The 19,601-nt window shown below is 35.7% G+C and overlaps 1 protein-coding gene across 1 annotated transcript in view; it reads left to right on the forward strand.

The window, feature by feature from the left end:
- The window catches only part of DNAJC3 (DnaJ heat shock protein family (Hsp40) member C3), a 116,064-nt gene extending 100,327 nt beyond the window's left edge, over window positions 1-15,737 (forward strand). Inside the window, exons 10-12 of the mRNA XM_077158541.1 lie at window positions 3,427-3,559; window positions 4,448-4,596; window positions 15,562-15,737. Coding sequence (XP_077014656.1) covers window positions 3,427-3,559; window positions 4,448-4,596; window positions 15,562-15,719 — 440 coding nt within the window. The 3' untranslated portion in view covers window positions 15,720-15,737. The remainder of the gene's footprint in view (window positions 1-3,426; window positions 3,560-4,447; window positions 4,597-15,561) is intronic.
- The last annotated feature ends 3,864 nt before the right edge of the window (window positions 15,738-19,601 follow it).

The raw sequence follows: 19,601 nt of genomic DNA on the forward strand, positions 1-19,601 counted from the left end.
ATCAAGGAGAAGGAAAAAGTTATGTTCCATACAGCCATGTTTATAGTAGAGATCTGTTGTACTCTAAAAGGATCTCTTAAGATTTTTAGAGGAGTGATGGTGTAAACTGGAATTATTAGGAGCTCATGTCAGGCTCTAAGTGGGGAGGGCCTTCTCTTAAGGGACTTCCCTTTAGGGCTGTTACCATTTTGCTCAGTTGCCAGAATGAGCAAGACTTTACTTCCCATTCCCTTTTTTGTATATACGTCTTTTGTCAAGGTCTTGAGCGCCCTTAGGCTCTGTTCGGCTTCTCTTCCTCGTCCCAGCAGCCACATGAGGGGATTTTCACATACACGTCTTCCATTCTATTTAGAAACTAATGTTCTTGGGCCAAGGTTGGAAATCTTGTCCAGCTACTCCTTAGTCATCTGATCAGTTCCTTTGATTGTTGCTTCCTGCTTACTAAACTTAGAATCCTTGGCAAAATGAATGGCTTTCAAATCTGCTAGGGTCTTAATCAGTGTGTGTTTTGGATTGTGAGTTTTCTCTACTTAGGTTTATTCAGTATTAATATTATCCAGTTTGCTTTCTGACTTCTAGAAATTTATCAAAATTTCTGGTCTGTTGTGTTCAGTACTGCCATGGTTGCATTCTCTTTTTTTGTGTGTATGCTGTATGGCGGGGGTCACATTTCATTCTTTTTCCATGAGAGTATCCCATTATTGCAGCACCATTTATTGAATTTTTGTTGGTTTGTTGGTTTTGGGAATGCATTGGCTGGGAATTGAACCTCAGTCTCCTGCATGACAGGTGAGAATTCTACCACTGAACTGTCCTTGCACACACCTCCTCCCCACCTGTGTTCTCTCTTTTTTTTTCGGTCATTTCAGCAGGATAGTGGGAAGGAAGGCAGGCAAACTCCTATGCTTACTTGATCTGTCATCTTTATCTGGATATGTGCATTACTTATTAAGAATGTGAATGAGGGGGATGTGGAAAAAAATTTAGGATGAGTAAGATTTTTCAGATTCAGAGGTCGGAAAACAAACGAGCTAATATATAATTTAATACTTTTATCTGGGGCCTTAATATTTGTGGCTTTTTCTACTTTTCAAAACTGGTCAGTTTGGGTTAAGTTATAAGTATAATTGAGTATCCTTTACTTTTCTTGAATGTGAATTCTAATGCCTTTAAACTAAGGAATCTAAGAAAATATTAAAAATATTCTTTTTTATGTTTGTGGGAAGTCTTACATCATTTGTATATGTTTCTAATTAGTTGCCTGCCTAATAATCATGTGAATTTAAGAAACAGCCATAATTTTACATTTTCCTTATATTGGGAAAATGTTCAACTTTAAGTATTAATAAAAGATATGATATAAAACTCTGCCTTGAGGGAGACAGTTTGAGCATTTAAGAATGAAAACATGTTTTAAATGCAGAGTTTGTATAAGTAGAAAAGTTGTATATATTGACTCATTTTCCCCTTTTTAAAATTCTTTCAAAGTGCATTTCCTTGCCAGGCTATAATATTAAGTGCTATGGGTATTAATTGTAAAGGTAAATCTCACTGCTACTGATGATGGTTTTGTTTGTGAACTAAATTGGGAAAACGTATTTATGATGTTCCTGTGAGTTGGGTCATGGTAATATTTAATGTTCAGTATCAGTATTGATATTTAATATGTTCATGAGTTGAGGCAGAAATTAGATTGTTAGATAAAAGTTCGAAGGGTTTTCCATTCCCCCCACCCGGCCCATCCTCACACAGTGTTGACAGATTTTCATCTATATACTTTCCATTTGTGAATTCAACAAACATTTACTGATCATTATGTGCAAAGCACACTATTTAGGTTTCTTATGCTTTTCTCGAATGCCCACAGTGATGGAAACTTATGGAAACAAACTGAGATAGGGGCACCGAGTTGTTTATTTGGGGCCCAAACTTGTGTCCACCGCCTTGGCAACTTTGGAGCTCCTTTGCTGAGATGGATGGCCAGTCACCACATAGGCCAAAGGTTCATTTTTTTTGTGTAGTTCAAGCTAACTAAATTTCTCAGCTTTGCTCTGTTTTTCTCATTTTACTTTGTCTAAGGTGCCTTCTAAAACCCATTTGAGGATTAGCTCTTTTCAAGATCCCTGGGCATGTTATCCAGATAGATGTCTTTTGCCAATGTGAAGTGCATTTCCATAAAAACTAGCATCTGAACCCAGTAGTCCATCATTTGGGTTGTCTGCCTATGAAGCAAACAATCCATCAGTTGAGTTGTCTGCTTATGAAGCAAATTAAAAAAATATTTTTGTTGGTGGTTCTCAAGACCACTACTCTCCCACGCTCCACCAGGTTTGGTTATTCACTAGGAGGATGCACATAACTCAGCATATAGTTGTACTGATGGCAAGTACAAGATTTATTAAAGCAAAGGGTTACCAAGCAAGATCAGCAAAGGGAAAAGACGCATGATGAAGCCTGAAGGAAACCAGACATGAGCTTCCGAGAGTCCCTGCCCAGTGGCATTGCATAGGCATGTTAAATTCTTCCACCACATTATAGCAATGTGTGAAATGCTGTCTACTGTGAAAGCTTATTACAGATTCAGTCCCAAGGTTTTTATTGGGGACTGGTCATATAGACAACCACTGTCTAGCACTATGAAAATTCCTGACCCCAGAAGGAAAGCCTAAACCACATTGTTTGTACAGATAGTTTAGACACAGTGAAACACTCTCAATTATGGAATGGCAGGAACACACCTGAAATACAGACATCAGTTGTGGCCAAACTTGCTAGCATCCCTCTCTAACGACAGCAGTTTCAGGTCTGGTATAGTAATGCATTTCTGTATATTAGGTACTTAAAATGCCTTGTATTTTCTAAATATTTAAACTAAAATAGAAGATGCAATGTAGATTGTTATTGGAGTTCCCATATCAGGACTGTGTATGTTTTTCTGTTTTGATAGATACATTTTTTAAATCAAATTTGTAATAGTTTGTGTTTAAACCAATGGATGACTTTGTCATCAGGATTGCTGACAGTTTCTCCTGTGGTGTTTCTAATCCTTTGTTTCTTCTGAACTGTGGACCTGTAGCTGACTAAGCAGATTTTCTTTGCCACTGTCTTATTTTCCTTATGTAGCAATCACTTCAACTTTAGTGGTGGTAAGACTGCTTTGTACAAAGAGCTGATGTTAAAACACCTCCTAGGTGTGGGGAAGATAATGTGGGAGAGTAGACAAATAAACAGCAGTGAATTTTGTTGAATGGGAGTAATAAGCTCCCAAAGTGCAGCCTTAATTATGCCTTTTGTAAGTTTTTGAACAAATTTCTCAAGGTGATATCACTGTTGGGGATGATGACTTTTATATCAGTTTTGCAGAGTAAATAAAAGTAACCAATTATAATCCCCCTTAACAGCATTATCTTAAATATATTTTAACAGCTATTCAAGATTATGAAACTGCTCAGGAACACAATGAAAATGATCAACAGATTCGGGAAGGGCTAGAGAAAGCACAAAGACTATTGAAACAATCACAGAAAAGAGATTATTACAAAATCTTGGGAGTAAAAAGGTGAATTGTTAATCTGTATTTTACATTTGCATTGCCATTTTTTAATCAACTCTGTTTTAAATCGTATCAGTGTTCTTCTTCCCTTCCTGATTCCCTCTCCTAATTTGCTTCCTTTACTTATGTAATTTCAGTCATATAGATTAAGCCCTAACAGTCTTTAATATCACAAAGCTATTTTGAATAGTTATAGGAAAATTTATTTGACAGAGACCAGTCATGCAGTAGTGGAGAGTTAGTGATTGGTGACAGAAAAATGACATTGTGGCATGAATAAGTACTAAACCTAGATTTTTAAAAAGGGTAAAAAGGTAGGAATGAGCTTTCTTCTTTTGGGTGGGAGGGAGAAGCGGGTGGAGAAAAGGAAAAGAAAAATCCTTCTCTAGGCCTAGAAATGAGGTAGCGCTTTTAGAATTAGCATACATGAACTGGAAAGTGTGTAATTTACTTAGTATCTGCTTTTATATAAGATTCACCTTCCCTGACCAAGTGAACCATCAGTCTTTCCCTCAAAAGTCTGAATGAAGTAAGCTAATTCAGAAGAGAAATATAAAGTGGAATTTAAAGTCAAAATATGCTTTTCTAATGCTAAGAATTGAATCATCGTAGCTCGGAAGATCAGAAGGTTTAAGAATGGGCTTATGTCACTTTTTAAAAAGACCAAATTGTAAAGATCAGGAACATTTTAATTTATTCCCAGTCAAATTATAATTTTAGTGAAGGTCATCCAGAACTATATGTTGAATGTTTGCTATATGATACTATAGGAACTACTGGGAAAACCAAGTTGTTAATGTGCCATTGGGGACTTAACTGGCTGCTCCTTTTTTATGGCATTCTACTGGACATTTATTAAACTTATGAGTATTAATTAATTTTATTACCCTCCAGAAATGCCAAAAAGCAAGAAATCATCAAAGCGTACCGAAAATTAGCACTGCAGTGGCATCCAGATAATTTCCAAAATGAAGAAGAAAAGAAAAAAGCTGAGAAAAAGTTCATTGACATAGCAGCTGCTAAAGAAGTCCTCTCTGATCCAGGTATTGTTTGCCTTTAAAATATCTCTGTCCTCTTGAAATAGCCATATTGGTGATTGATGATTCACTAGGTCTTATTATTTTGACCCATCTTGGAGGCAGTATAAGTGGAAAGTGTGGTGGTTTGAGACTCTGGTACTAGAAAATAAGGTAGACAACAGACTGGGAATTTAGAGTATTTCCAGAGGAAATTTAGTGTTAAGCCTGCTTCTATTTTGTGGCCTTCCATGTCAGCTGTGTTTCGAGCTCTACAAATTCAACAAAAATAGACAAAAATCAATTTTTTATGCCTGTTTGACAAATGTTTTTGAGCACCTACTTATACAGTGGAATTGAAGTTAAATGGTGCTTTGTTCTCAGGTAATTTATAATCCATTAAGGGAGACAGACATGTACTTCGTTTATAAAGTACAGTAGGACCCATACTGTCTTTTTTTTTTTTTTTGAGTAATGAAATATTCTGTTGATTCTTTCATTCGGCAAATATTGAATGCTTCCCACATCTGTTGGTTTTATACTCTTATGCAGTGCACAAGTGGGGCATCAATATCAATTTGGGAACTAAGAGTTTTCTCAGAGGAAGTTGACTCTTGAGATGAGCTTTTAAAGGACAAGTATCAGGGAACTACCCAGTGGAGTTGGGGTTTACAGAGTCACAAAGACAGGCATTCATAAAAGAGAGACACCTTGTTTGAAATGACTGAAGTGAAGGGCACATGTAAAAAAGTAGCAGGGGAGGAGGAAACTAAGAAATGGAGACGGTTTAGGTTCTTCAGTACATCCCTATATCACTTACAGTAAAATCCAGCTGTTCAAGTTTACATGCAAAACTCCTTCATTTAGGCACCTGAATTTTTTTTTTAAATATGTGTTTCTTTATTAAGAAGTTTTGGGTTTACAGAACAATCATGCATAAAATACAGGATTCCCATCTATCACCATCCCACCACTACACCTTGCATTAGTATGGAACATTTGTTACAATTGATGATAGTCCATTTTTATAATTGTACTGTTCAGTCCATGGTTTAACTTAGTGTTAGCTGTTTGTGTAGTATAGTTCTGTGGATTTAAAAAAAAAAAAACATTTATTCTGTTACTATATATGCAGTCTAACATTTTCCCTTTTGATTATATTCAAATGTATATTTCAGTGCCATTAATTGCCTTCCTGCTATCATCACCACCTTCATTACCAGAACATTTGTCATTCTGACTAGGAACTCTGTACATTTTAAGCCTTAATTTCCCATTCCCTATCCCGACCCTATGTCCTGGTAACCTGTATTATAGATTCTGATTCTATGAGTTTGCTTATTCTGATTGTTTCAAATCAATGAGATCATACAATATTTGTCCTTTTGTGTCTGGCTTATTTCACTCAGCCTTATATCTTCAAAGGGCATCCATGTTGTTGCAGGTATCAGGATTTCATTCATTTTTACAGCTGAATAATAAATATTCTATTGTATGTATATACCACATTTTGTTTATCCATTTATCAGTTGATGGACACTGTGATTGATTTCATCTTTTGGCAATTATGAATAATGCTGCTATGAATATCGGTATGCGAATATCTTTCCCAGTCCCTGCTTTCAATTCTTTGGGGTACATACCTAGTAATTGGATTTAGGTGCCTTAATTTGGGGAACTGTTGAAGAATTTTAAAACAGAGGCTTGACAGCATCACATTTACAGTTAAAGTATGGAAGATGAAATGGGTTGGGTGCTGTGACTGGGTAGATGGGAGACAGTGAGGTTATTCCAGGGGATGTTGCAGTTAAGAAGAGGTGGGGGTATCTTGAACCGAGACAGTGATGGTGTATGGAAAGGAGGGAGGAAATACATTAGTTATTGAGGATGTAAAGAAAGATAAGCAATTTGTGAGTAACAGTTTTAAGAACTTGATTGCTCTGGGCTGAGTTGTGTAACTGACTTGGGTGATGGTAACATTTGCTGAGATGGGGAACCAGAAGGAGTCAGCTTTGATGGAGAACATTATGCATTAGTTTGGGTGTGTAGAGTTTCAATTGTGGGACATATGGTTTTAATTATGGGACAGAATCAAGAACTATGATTTTACCTTACTTGCAAGCTAACATATTATCATGGCTTAAATTCCTGGAAGCTGGCAGAAGATATGTTGTAATATCTTCTGGGTCAGACACCTTATCAGACACATGGCAGGCAGCATTAACTTCAATATGTATGCCAGTTTCCTGAACCTAAGTCCCATGGAGATAATAGGATATGGGTGTAGATGGATGCCTAAACATGCAGTGCATTGCATTATAGAAGAACCCTGAGTTTAGGATACCCTAATCTTTTTTTAAAAAAACGTTTTTTATGTAAAGCACAACATATATACAAAGCAAAGGGAAAAAAGCAATAATTTTCAAAGCACACTTCAACAAATAGTTACAGACAGATCCCAGATGTTGTCATGGGAACCATTCCACCATCTCAGATTTTTCTTTCTAGCTGCTCCAAAACACTGGAGGTTGAAAAGGGTATTAATTCCTGTTCTCTCTCTTATACCTACCCCTTCTCCTTTGATCCTTTTCACAATCTATAGGGATATTTGGGCAGTGCCCATTCTAACTTTTTCATGTTGAGAAGGGAAGTCAACATTAAAGGATAGGGGGATGTAATTAATCAGTCAGTAGTCTTGGAGAAGCTGGTCATTCTGGGTTTCAGGATTTATCTGACCTAGGACACCTCTGGGAATTATAGGTTCCAGGAAGGCAAACCTAGTGAATGAAACCTTTATAGAGTCTCAGTTCAAGCCCTAGGTGTTCTTAAGAGTACAAGAGTGATGTTGATTAGGGTTTAACAGACCATGGCAATTGACACTAGCTAACTGAAGCTTGCATAAGAGTAGCCTCCAGAATAGCCCCTTGACTCCATTTGATCTCTCTTGGCCACTGATGCCTTATTTTATTACACTTCTTTTCCCCCATTTGGTTTGGAAGGTGTTGCCGATTCCGCAGTTCCAGGACCAGATTCATTCCCCGGAGTCATACTCCATGTCGTCAGGGAGATTTCCACCCCGAAATGGCTTGACCCATGTAGCAGGGAGGGCAACAACTTTCCTTGTGGAATTGAACTTGAGAGAGAGAGACACCACATTTGAGTAACAAAGAGGTTTCCTGGAAGCAACTGTTAGGCCTTGTTGTGTGTAGTGTTACTGGACAGAGGCTAGGGATTCTTTTGCTGATGCACTAAATAACCAATTTCTGAGACACAGGGGTTCAAAGAAAGAGTTTATTATTAGGTGTGTAGTAGGACAGCAGATGCCCTAGCAGCCCAGAATCTGTCTCCATGAACTTCAGTAATTCTGATAGTTTTATTAGAGAAAAAGATGGGCAGAGTTTAGGGTAATGAGCACAGTGGCCCCAGATGATGTAATTAGAGGTGATCTAATTATTGTGCCTGCACTGATTGATTACATGCTTAGTCACAGAACTTACATAAGAAATAGGGGAATGAGGTATAGGTGACTTGTAGGTTAAAGTCTAAGCTACTGCGCATGTCAGGTGGTCCCACTTTTACTGGCTCCAGTCTCGATTATCAAGATAACTTTGCATTTGGGGTGGGTTGGTTCTGGGCTGACCCCAGACCCTTCATTAATAAATATTAGTCTTTATTGATTACAAGACTCTAAAGTTGAAAATTTGGATAACTGGGTACAAATGAAGGTTAGTCACAAGGTTTTTACAATCACAGGAGCAGAAGATAAAGGCTATACAGTTATTATCAGAAATTATGGCAGCTGGTTTACAATGTAGAGATTTCACAAACTTCCCTCTGTCTACTACAGTAAAGCAGAAAACAAAAAGGAATATCTATATAATGGTTCAGTAATCAAAAGCATCCCTTATATTAGCTTCTCCCCTACAGAAATAAATTTCATAAGGGCAAGCCTCAAAATCCAGGCCTATTTTCTTGGGAGTTCCCAATGGTTGAGAGGGTACCTTTCCCAGATGGGAAAGTTTAATAGCTACATATGCATATACATACCCCTTACCCTCCTTTGGACCCTCAAGGGACTCTACCAATACTTTTTAATTATCATCCTACCATAGTCTGAGATGTATTATATTAAGCTAACAGAATTACAACGCCTCATTCCCATTCTGGACTTCAGGAGTTTGGGTTGTTTAAATGAGCTGTCCAGACAGATTGATTAAGAGTGTGTGTTACCAAAAATTTAGGTTCTAGACATAACAAACCTTCTCTGCCTTTGGTCTCATGTAGTAGGTGAAGGTCTAGAGTACATTCACTATCACTCTTTTACCCTACATTCCAATTTACCTTAGACCCAGCCAGACTGACTTTATTTTAAACTCTAATTGAGGCCTGATCTCTTTTTCAGTTACTTTGTTATTATATATAGCTATACTATTTTCAGGCCTGCAGCACTCCATTTTTGGTCCTTAGGTATCACAGAGTTACTCAAAGTTCCAGAGAAATACCAGCTGATAAACATACAGCTCAGTGTCTCAGAATCTAGAAATACAATTCTAACTTTAGACTAAGTGTGACTGCCATAAGGGCTTACAATCTTGGCTCCCATTTTCTTATAAGTGTTTTTTGAGAGAGATCTTACATACACATACTGATGTTTCTGGCTTATTTTGCATAACACATTGTCCCCAAGGTTTATTCAGTTCATTGTGCCTCTTGACGTCCTTCCTTTTTGTAGCTGTATGTATTCCATCATATAGATGTATCACAGTTTGTCTTTGTGCTTCTCAGTCATTGTACCCTTCGGCTCCCTCCCTGGCATCATAGATAATGTTCAAAATAAACACACCATCTCTTACAGTATTCTCACTTGGCTGTACAATCAGCAGCACTCTCAATTTTAGACAATTTTCATTGGTCCATAATGACAAAGAATTAGCAAATACAGTGTCTCCAACTATCAAAACTATCCCTTATCATTTGTCCCTCCACCCCTCCCCCCATTAGTGGCCCTTGATAATGCTGTGGTACTATTGAAGTCTACATATTAAATACTGGCCATAGCATGTACTCTTAGTTTTCCCCCATATCCCTCTACTATTAACTCTTTGTCCACCATCAAACCTTTGAAATAGTTCTTACAAAAACTTATTTATAAATTGTAGATTTAATCAGTGGGATACATGGCACTATATATCCCCTTTCAATCATAGTCACCTTCAATGTAGCAATGTTACTTATAAACCCACTAATTATTTACTAGCACTTTTATCTGTTCCCTTGCATTTAGGTTCAACCTCTTTCCTCTGTCTCTAGCTTTTATGTACCTCTAGGTCTGCTATACTTATTCTACAGTGTAACCTCTGAGATGGCCTTTACCAGAGTCATAATAGCAAACTCATACAGTGTCTTTCCTTTTGTGTCTGACGTATTTCACTCAGCATTACATCCTCCAGGTTCAATCACATTGTCACATGCTTCAGAACCTCATTTCATCTTTCTGCTGCATAACATTCCATCGTATGTATATATCACATTTTGTTTAACACTCTCCTGTTGATGCGCCCTTGGATTGTTTCCATCCTTTGGCAGTTGTGAATAGTGTCACTATGAACATTGGTGCACAAATATCTATTCATATCACTGCCCTCAGCTCTTCTGGGTATATACTGAGTATGGGTATTGCTGGGTCATAGGACAACTCAATATTTAGTTTTCTGAGGAACTGCCATACTGTTTTTCACAGTGGCTGCACCATTTTACATTCCTACCAACAGTGAATAAATGTTCCAGTTTGTCCACATCTTCTCCAACACTTAAAATTTTCTGTTGGATTGACAGTGGCCAGTTTCATAGGTGTGAGGAGATATCTCATTATCATCTTAATTTGCATTTCCCTTATAACTAATGAAAATGAACATCTCTTCATGCACTATTTGCAGATGTATTTGCTCTTCCAAAAGTGTCTCTTCACTTCCTGTGCTCATTTTATAATTGGGTTGTTTGTTCTTTTGTTGTTGAGTTGTATAATTGGTTTATGTACACAGGATATCAAGCCTTTATCTGATATATAGTTTTCAAATATTTTCTCCCATTGTTTTGGCTGCCTCTTTACCTCTTTTGACAAAGTCTTTGAGTCACAGAAGCTCTTGATGTTAAGGAGTTCCCATTTATCTATTTTTCTTTTGTTGCTTTTGCTTTAGGTGTAAAGTTTAAAAAGCTACCTCTTATAACTAGATCTTGAAGATGTTTCCCTGCATTTTCTTATAGAAGTTTTATGATACTGGCTTTTATATTTAAGTCATTAATCCATCTTGAATTAAATTTTGTAAAGGGTGTAAGGTAAGGGTCCTCTTTCATTCTTTTCGCTGTTGACACCCAATTCTCCCAAGCCCATTTATTGAAAAGGCTATTCTGTCCCAATTCAGTGGATTTGGGGGCCTTATAGAAGGTCAGTTGTCCATAGATTTGGTGTTTTCTCTCCGTATTCTCAATTCAATTCCATTAGACATCCCTAATCTTTTAATACTGGACAGTAAGCAAACCTCCCTTTGCTCCAAAAGGAGACACTATTTCTGTTCTCCAAGCCTGTTTGCTGTAAGAGACAGTCTGTAAAGCAAAAAATGTTTATTTGGTATAAAATATATATTTTGATTAGTGCATCTCCTAATATAACTTATATGGACAGTTTAACTGAGCACCATAAATACATGGAACATTGAGTAGGGCATAAGATTTTGTAGGTTTGTGCAGAGTGATGCCCTGATAAATCCCAGAGTGATTTGAACACTGATCAGTGGCTGAGAACTAGTTCAAACAGAGTTGAAAGGCTACTTTTTCAGAGACTAGAGCAATTCATTAATATACTAATATATTCTTCATTTTGTTTTTGTATGCAAAATTAACTATGGTGCTGAGATTAAAACACTGTAAATCTGTTAAAACACTGTAAATTTGTAAAATGTTGTCCACACCTGCATGAAATCACCTGGAATCTATTGCATATTGATTCCTTGGCCAGGTGAATCTGCAGTATTTGGGGCAAGGACCAGAAGACATTTTTTTACCAAGTTACCAGATGATTCTCCATATCACAGAATTTTGAGAAAAACTGCTCTGAATCAATTTAAAGAGGAATAGACAATCTACTACTAGTTATATATCTAAAATAATTTTGTAGTATTATCAAATACTTGGCTTCCTCATTAGACTGTTTCTTGGAAAATTTTAAACCTGATTGTTTGGATTCTCAAGATATTTTATGTCAATTTATGCATTATAAATGGATACTAAATTAAAGAAACATGAATGTATGATTTATGGCTCATTTGTGATTCACATCTATTGATGCTTTCTTTTACTATTTTTCTTTTTATTGATAAAAAATATAGCCAGATGGAAATAAAATTGTACTTAGCACAACTAATACTTAAATTTCATTACCTAATATCATGAAAATTTAAAGCTGAATGCTGTGATACAGTATACATAAGGGTTTCATTACCTATCTGCTAAGCTTTTGCAGTTTGTCTTTATTCTTCTTAGCTGTTACAGTTCTTATTCACTGGGAGGTCCTTTTTCTTCCCCCCAAGTAGATTATTCAGTCTTGTAAAAAAATTTTAATGGAAAAATATATTCAACACAAATTCCCATTTTAACCATTTTCATGTGTACAATTTAGTGGTATTAATTCCATTTGCAATATTGTGCTACCATCACCACCACCCACTACCAAAACTTTTTCCTTCCCCTAAATGGGAACTTTGCCATTAAGCAATGACTTTCCATCTCTCCTCATTCCTTCTCCTTTCAGCTCTTGCTAACCTGTAATGTCCTTTTGGTCTCTTTCTATTTGCTTATTCTAAGTATTTCTTATAAGAGGAATAATAATAAAAAAGAAATAAGCCTTTTGTGTCTGTCTTATTTCATTCGATGTGATGTCTTCAGGGTTCATCCATGTTGTAGCATGTATCAGAACTTCAGTCCTTATATGGCTGAATAATATTCTACTATATAGATATACCACATTTTGTTTATCTATTCATTTAACTTTCTGAGGAACCACCAAACTCTTTTCCACAACGGCTGCATTATTTAACATTCCCACCAACCATATACAGGGGTTCCTATTTCTCTGCATTCTTGCCAATACTTGTTATTTATTATTACTTTAAAAATAATAGCTATCTTAGTCTGTTGTTAGTGAATGCCCTACAGGTGTGTGAATTTATTGCTAAGTCCTTTTTCAGATAGCTAATAAATATTTTCAATTTTTCTCTTTCCTTTCTGGCCCCTTTTGGTTTTTATCTCACAGAATTTCTTAAATTTACTTAACTTGTGTTTGGTAAAATAAAAGCAAAGATACTATACGTTTACTTAAAAATATTTTAAAGGTCCAGCAGTAGAAAATGAACTGATACAATATGGACATTTTGCTTTTACAGGAATTTTGAAATGAAACAATATGAAATGCTTCAGTTAACCTGTTACTAGCCTAGTGTTTTGCAGACTAGATGATGACTTTCCTCCTCCCAGACCCTGGGATAACTTGAAGGAAAACCAGCTAAGCCACGCTGATACCATCTAATTGTGACCTCTTTAGAACAGCATAGCTTGGTGTTTTTTTGTTTTTTTTTTAAGCTGTGAAAGGAGGAGGAAAACTTTTCAGGGAAGCAAGAAGGTCATAAACGACATCCCCAATGTATTAGTATTTTGGGCAAGAGCACATCTACTCTTTCCTAGCGTGACTATGCGAAGGCTTGGAGGGAGATGTAAATATCTTATACTTAATTGACTTAGATATTTACTTAATTTACTAAGATATTAATATAAATATCTTAACTTAATAAATTAATATATACTTAATTTATATATAAATTAAAATCCTTGTAGCTAGAAGCAGCCAATTTTAAACATTAGGTGAACTTGCCCAAAATCACTCTATGTATTTGTATAAGTAGGAGAACAAATAGTTGTATAAAAATAGGGTCATAATTACAAAAATAATAAAACTATTTAATTATAATTATAACATGATTATTGTTGTCAGTAAAGCATATTATATTTTATCTCCCTTAAAAAAGGAAAACACACCGTTTTTGAAATTTCAGATAAATTTCCTTAGTATGAGAAATTTCCTAAAATTGAAGACAAAATTATGAAAAATGTTAAAGATTACTTAAGTGTATGTATTAGTGTTATACAGTATTATTGATTCCTTTTTATAAAAGATGAGAAAGTTAGTCTCATACTTTCTTCCATTGCTTCCTAATTTTTCTTAGGTATTAATTTTGATACCTTGTCAAGGTTTATAACATATTATGTTCTATTCCATAATTCTCAGTTGCTTGTTATATAGATCCATATTTTTTTTATTGTGAAGAATAACATGTAGACAAAAAAGCAATAAATTTTAAAGCACACATTTAAATTGATTTAAAAAGGTAATTTATTTACCAAATTACCAACTGGTACTTGCATTTTGAAATTTGATTCTGTCCCACTAAGATTTAGATTATGGGAACTCCTAGCTGTCAGCTGTCATTAGGCAGTCTGTTTAAATTTCCCAGCTTAGTGCTTTTAAGGTTGTGAATGCTGAACCATAATTTTTGGTGGTGTCATCTTCTCAATGATTTCTGATGTTTCCTTTGTGCTACTGTTGGAAATTTCGTTGTGCTTCTCCAGCATGTATTAATGAAACAAAACTTTGCATTTTGTCAACATCCCTATTTGCCTATTCACTCTCCTGTGGATTGGGTTGACTATTACCTGGACTTTGTCTTGTCCACTTCTACAAGTACACTCCTTATGTGTTTGGAGAACACCTTCTAGTGGCTTCTAAGGAAGTATGCGTAAAACACTTTTAGCCATGCATTACTGAAGATGTCCTTTGCACTCCTACTGTGATCAATACTTTGGATATAGGAACTCATTCTAGGTTGATACTTTTCTAAAATTTGAAATCATTGGTCTCCCCATCCCCCTTCCCCACTCTCTTACAGCCTGAGTTGCTGGTGAAGTCTTGTGCCATTCTTTTCCCCTTGTGTGTAACTTTTGTTCACTTTTGTTTCCTGTTCTCTCTTTATGGATGGACTTCCTGGATTGAATGTTTCCTTCAGCTCAAAATTTTATGGCTTCTGTCTTCTAGTTCTTTTCAAGGATGATTTCCTTACTTTTGTCTTCTAACTTTTTTCAAACTATCATTTTTAAGTTCTAAGAATTCTTCTGTGGCGTTTGTTCCTTTTTCATAGTTCCTGTTCTTATTTTAAGAATGAAATATCTTCTTCTAGTCTGAGAATGTTATCCTTTTCTCCTGACTACTACATTGTTCCTTTCTCCCATTTGTAAGCATTCGTCTCTTACTCATTAGGGACCTTCCTCAGGGCTGCATAGCAGTGTATGCACAACTCGAGGAGCACCAATCCAACCATGAGGTGAATGGTGTGTGTCTTGGCATTGTACAAAATACAGTCTACTACTCCTCCTGTCTCATGAGCCTTAGTTTTGTTCAAATTTCAGAGTGAGGCATGAGAAAGCTGATCGGCAGCTTGATGGGTTGGTGACATTGTTGCCTGACAGACTTCATTTTGGGGGTTATAGTGGTGAGATGGTTGTGTCATCTGAAGAATGTGACTGTTGGGGTCTTTTTCTCTTGCATTATTCTTTTTTTTTTTTTTCCAGAGAAGAATTCCCAAGGAAACTAGATGGACTGTGAGCAGATGTGATTTAGGGTTCCTGAATTTCAATGAATACCCATTTTCAAAGCTGAACTTACCATCGTCTATGTGACTTGCATTTCTCTAGTTCTAATTTTCTTGAGACCAAACTTCTGATCTCCTGGGTGGGAATGGGAGAGGCTGAATGCAAATAACAGGCACAACTATGTAGATAAATGAGAAGCAAGTAGTTCCCCAATCTAACCCCTACCCCCTAAAAAAAGATAATCTCCCCCACATCTCTAATTAATACCTTAGCCTAATATGCTGATTTCTTTTATAGAAATGAGGAAAAAGTTTGACGATGGAGAAGATCCTCTGGATGCAGAGAGCCAACAAGGAGGTGGTGGCAACCCTTTTCACAGAAGCTGGAACTCATGGCAAGGGTTTAATCCCTTCAGCTCAGGCGGACCATTTAGATTTAAATTTCACTTCAATTAAACCAACTATTTTTCTGCTCTTCTTCCTGAAATTTTTTAAGATTAAAAACAAACCTTGTTTCAGGATCCTAATGAAAAAAATTTTTTCAAATGTTTCTGTTGTCCATAACCAAAGAGTTGTTTTAATAGGAAAACTCTGTTCTCATCCATTTTAGACTTGGTTGATGGGTTTGTGAGGGTGGAGAGGCAAGGAATGTTCTATTTCTGACAAAGCAGCCTGCACATTCATGAAGGCCTGGAAGAAATGGTCTGAGGCAGGCTCACCTGTGGAAGTGCTTGTGTATTTTATATTTTTCTGCACTGGATCATGTAGAAATTCTTCTTGTCTTCACAGCCTTGCATAGTATGTCAGTGCCTGCATGTGTAAAAAAGGAGCTGTAATCTTATTCAGGACAGGTTATGGTTCAGTATTCTTAAAGAGAATATTAATATTTTGAGCTGTATGTTCTTTGGGACAACTTTATTTAGATTTTGGTCAGTCCAGTCATTTGCTCTGTTAATTTACTGAGCCTCTTTTAATCTGCATATGTTTCAGTGCTTCTTTACTTGGATTAACATGGCAGTCATTAAAGAAGGGTAAGTGTCTACTTTTAGAAAACCATTTACCAAATGGTCAGTTGACTATAGCCAGGTTTGGATTGGTGTTGAATACATATTTTATGGTTTTCAATTGAGTTACTCTAGGAAAATACTGAGAACCTTCAAAGTAGAATTTAATTGTAAAAAAATATGGGCCCTTCCTTTTAATTTTAAGTATAAAAAATTAAAAGATATGTAAAATCACTCTAGATAATATAGCAGTTGCATTATTTAAAATAATGTTGCTGAAATACAGATTGGAATACTTTTTAAGTAACAGAAATCCTCACTTGTCTTACAGAATTACCTATAACAGGAGTGCTTTGCAAATGTAAAGTTCCTAGTCAACATAAACGCCGAATGCCCAATGTTTCCCACTATTAATAAATATAGTGGGGCAGCTTCTTCTCCTTCTCTTACATGCAGGTTTGAGTCCCTGGGACTATAGTGACTCCTACATTGGACTTGTTTACTGATGGATGTTAAAGGGAAGGAGCTCATTTACCAGACCTTGGTGCTTCTCTATGTTTTCATGCCTACAAAAACAAAACAAACAAAACATAGGCTTGCAAACTTAGTCACCTTTGGTTATTTTCCATTATCATTTCATTTAATAAGATAGCATCATCTCTTGGGATACCTTTCTCTTGCCTTTAAAGGAATTAACTTTTCGGTCTTAGTATGCTATTGAATAATTTTTTGCGCTAAAAAATTGGGTTACTTTAATCAAGAACATTAAATCTTTACAGAATTGTTGATGCTGCATTTAAAATCTAAGAATTACTTTAGGTGATTCTAACTTTATTCTGGAAAGGTTTTTCTTCTAGCTTTATAGAATTTTGAAAATTTTTAAGCAGCAGTGTCTAATGTATATATATATTTTCATGAAATCAAACATTTTAAATTAATTGTGGAGGCATCCTGATCACTAATGTCCACAACAGCCAAGCACAAATACTTCTATAGTCCTCCTGAAACATATGGAAAAAATATTTTAATTGAGCAAAAAAAATCACATACTTGAGCAAAACTCAAGTATTTTTTGCTCTATTTAGAAGTCTGTTTCTTACCAATAAACGTAACGGTGCATTTTGAAAACTAGTGAACAACTTGCAGCTTTCATTTTGTTTTAATGTCTCAAAATTCAAACCTTAAAGTAATTTCCAAGGTAAATTCATTTTTGTCTATTCTGTAATCTTAGTTATATCAGCAATATTGTTTTACAATCTGGTTCTTTGGTATATGATGTTGCTGTGTGACCTCTTTGAAATGTAGTGATGCCTCTGCTTTCAAAAGTAAGACTTTTCACACAGAATTAGCACAGAAGAATGTATCAAGTCACTTGCCATTCAGTTTGGAGGAGAGGATGAAAAACTGCCGACAACGAAGAGAAGGGCATTTAGAATTGTTGAGCACTAGATAACATTGGAAAGGTGTTTTGCGGGGGCAGCTGCCTACCAACCTGCTGACCTGAGGGTTGTTTTATTTATTTAATTTTCCTCCACTTACAACAACCATGATCCCTGTTCTGAAAATCTCAACATGGTTTATTATTAATTTAATCATAACTGATATGTAAAGAGAGTTACTTGCCTATTTTCAGTAGAGAGAAAAGATAAGACTATATTTGGCATTGGCTGTCCCAAATGCCAACTCTATTGAGGGAAATGAGTTCTCCAGAGTCTCTTGTCTTGCTAATCAATGAAGAAAATAGCAACCTTTAAGTTCCAGCCTTGATGGCCATCAGCAGTCTTCTGGTGACTACCGAAATGGAAGGAGGGTGCTCTTCTTAAACAGTGATGAAGAAGAATCCTCCTTGTGTAAAGAAATAGTTTAGTTCTCCTACCTTCTGTTATCAGGTGTCGTTATGCAGTGAAAAGGCATATTACTTAAAAAGCATTTTACTTTTTTTTTTTTTTGTCCACTTGCACTAGGCAGTCTTTTTTTGAGGACTGCAGCTGGTAAGTGACCTCTGTGTCTCATTCAGGAAAACTACAAGTCAAAAAGAGGTTGCCTGTCTTTAGCTGTATTATATTCACTTGTTACACTACTACCTTTTTGGTGAGCTCCATAAATGGTAAGTATAACTAATATGTATATTGTGGATATTTTCCACAGTAAGAAGTATTAAACACATTGGCCTTTAAATATTGTGAAGAAAGTTCTAAAAAGGGAGATAAATTCATCTCCCAATTCTAAAAGTTTGTGCTGTCTTACTGTGAATAAATGAAAACTTGAAAACAACTTTGGTAGTTTACTAATGTAAATTGGATGTAACATTAATACTAATTTTAAAACATCTTTCTCTTTATTCAGTATTAAAAATCTATTTTTAAACAGTATGAAAACAAATTTTTGGACTCTAATAATGGAATCTAAAAACTACCCATGGTTCTTCAAAGAGAAAAATATTTAGCTTTTTTTCTGCTGTGTTAATTGGTAATAGTCACAATTTGAAATTGGACCCATTTTCTATTCATGGTGGGAAATGAAAAATTTCACCTTTAAATACATGACATTGGTCACAAATTGTGTTTGGCGTTTACTAGGAAGGAAGATTTCATAAGATGCTTAAATTAAAAATGGTTCATCAGTCATGTTAATGTGAGAGCAGACTGTCTTACTGGTTCAGGGCACTGCTGATTGACAAAAAAAATTTTATTGGGTACACATGAAGGATATCCTAGGAAAATTCATGCAACTTTTTTGACTGTAGTTTGCTTTTTTTTATTTACAAAGGAAGGAGGAAGGCAAAGGCTAATTTGCCAAGAGCTAATAATAACAATAATCCTTATTCTGAATCAGGCCATTCTTTTTTTTGTTAGTGGCAGAGTTTATTCTGTAATTCCAAATGATGGTGAGGGTGATTTTTAATTTTTTTTTTTTACAGATCATCCATCTGTTTAATGACCTAAGAGTAAAATTAGCCACTGCGTGGCTTTGTGTATAGTAACAGGTTTTGTTGCATTTGTCTGTGGTTGAGCCTTCTACCTTCAGTGGGAAGCAGAGATCAAAAGGAGGTAAAAATTGGAAGTGTTTGATAAATTAACATACTACTCATACTGTAAATGTATAGTGTGTTTTGAATGAGACAAGATTAAGTAACTTAATACATCTCAATTTAGTGTTTTAATAAGAAAGGAACCTAAAATTGAAGTGGGTCTCAGACATGTCGATAAGTATGGGTAGTATTTTTATGCCCATGTATTTTCACATTTAATAAAAATATTTATGGTCATATCAGAACATTTTTGCTTTTGCTTTCTTTTTTGATTTCTGTTTTGGTATTCTAAGAAAGGTCATT

Source organism: Tamandua tetradactyla, chromosome 4 (genome assembly GCF_023851605.1).
Source record: "Tamandua tetradactyla isolate mTamTet1 chromosome 4, mTamTet1.pri, whole genome shotgun sequence".
Classification (NCBI taxonomy): domain Eukaryota; kingdom Metazoa; phylum Chordata; class Mammalia; order Pilosa; family Myrmecophagidae; genus Tamandua; species Tamandua tetradactyla.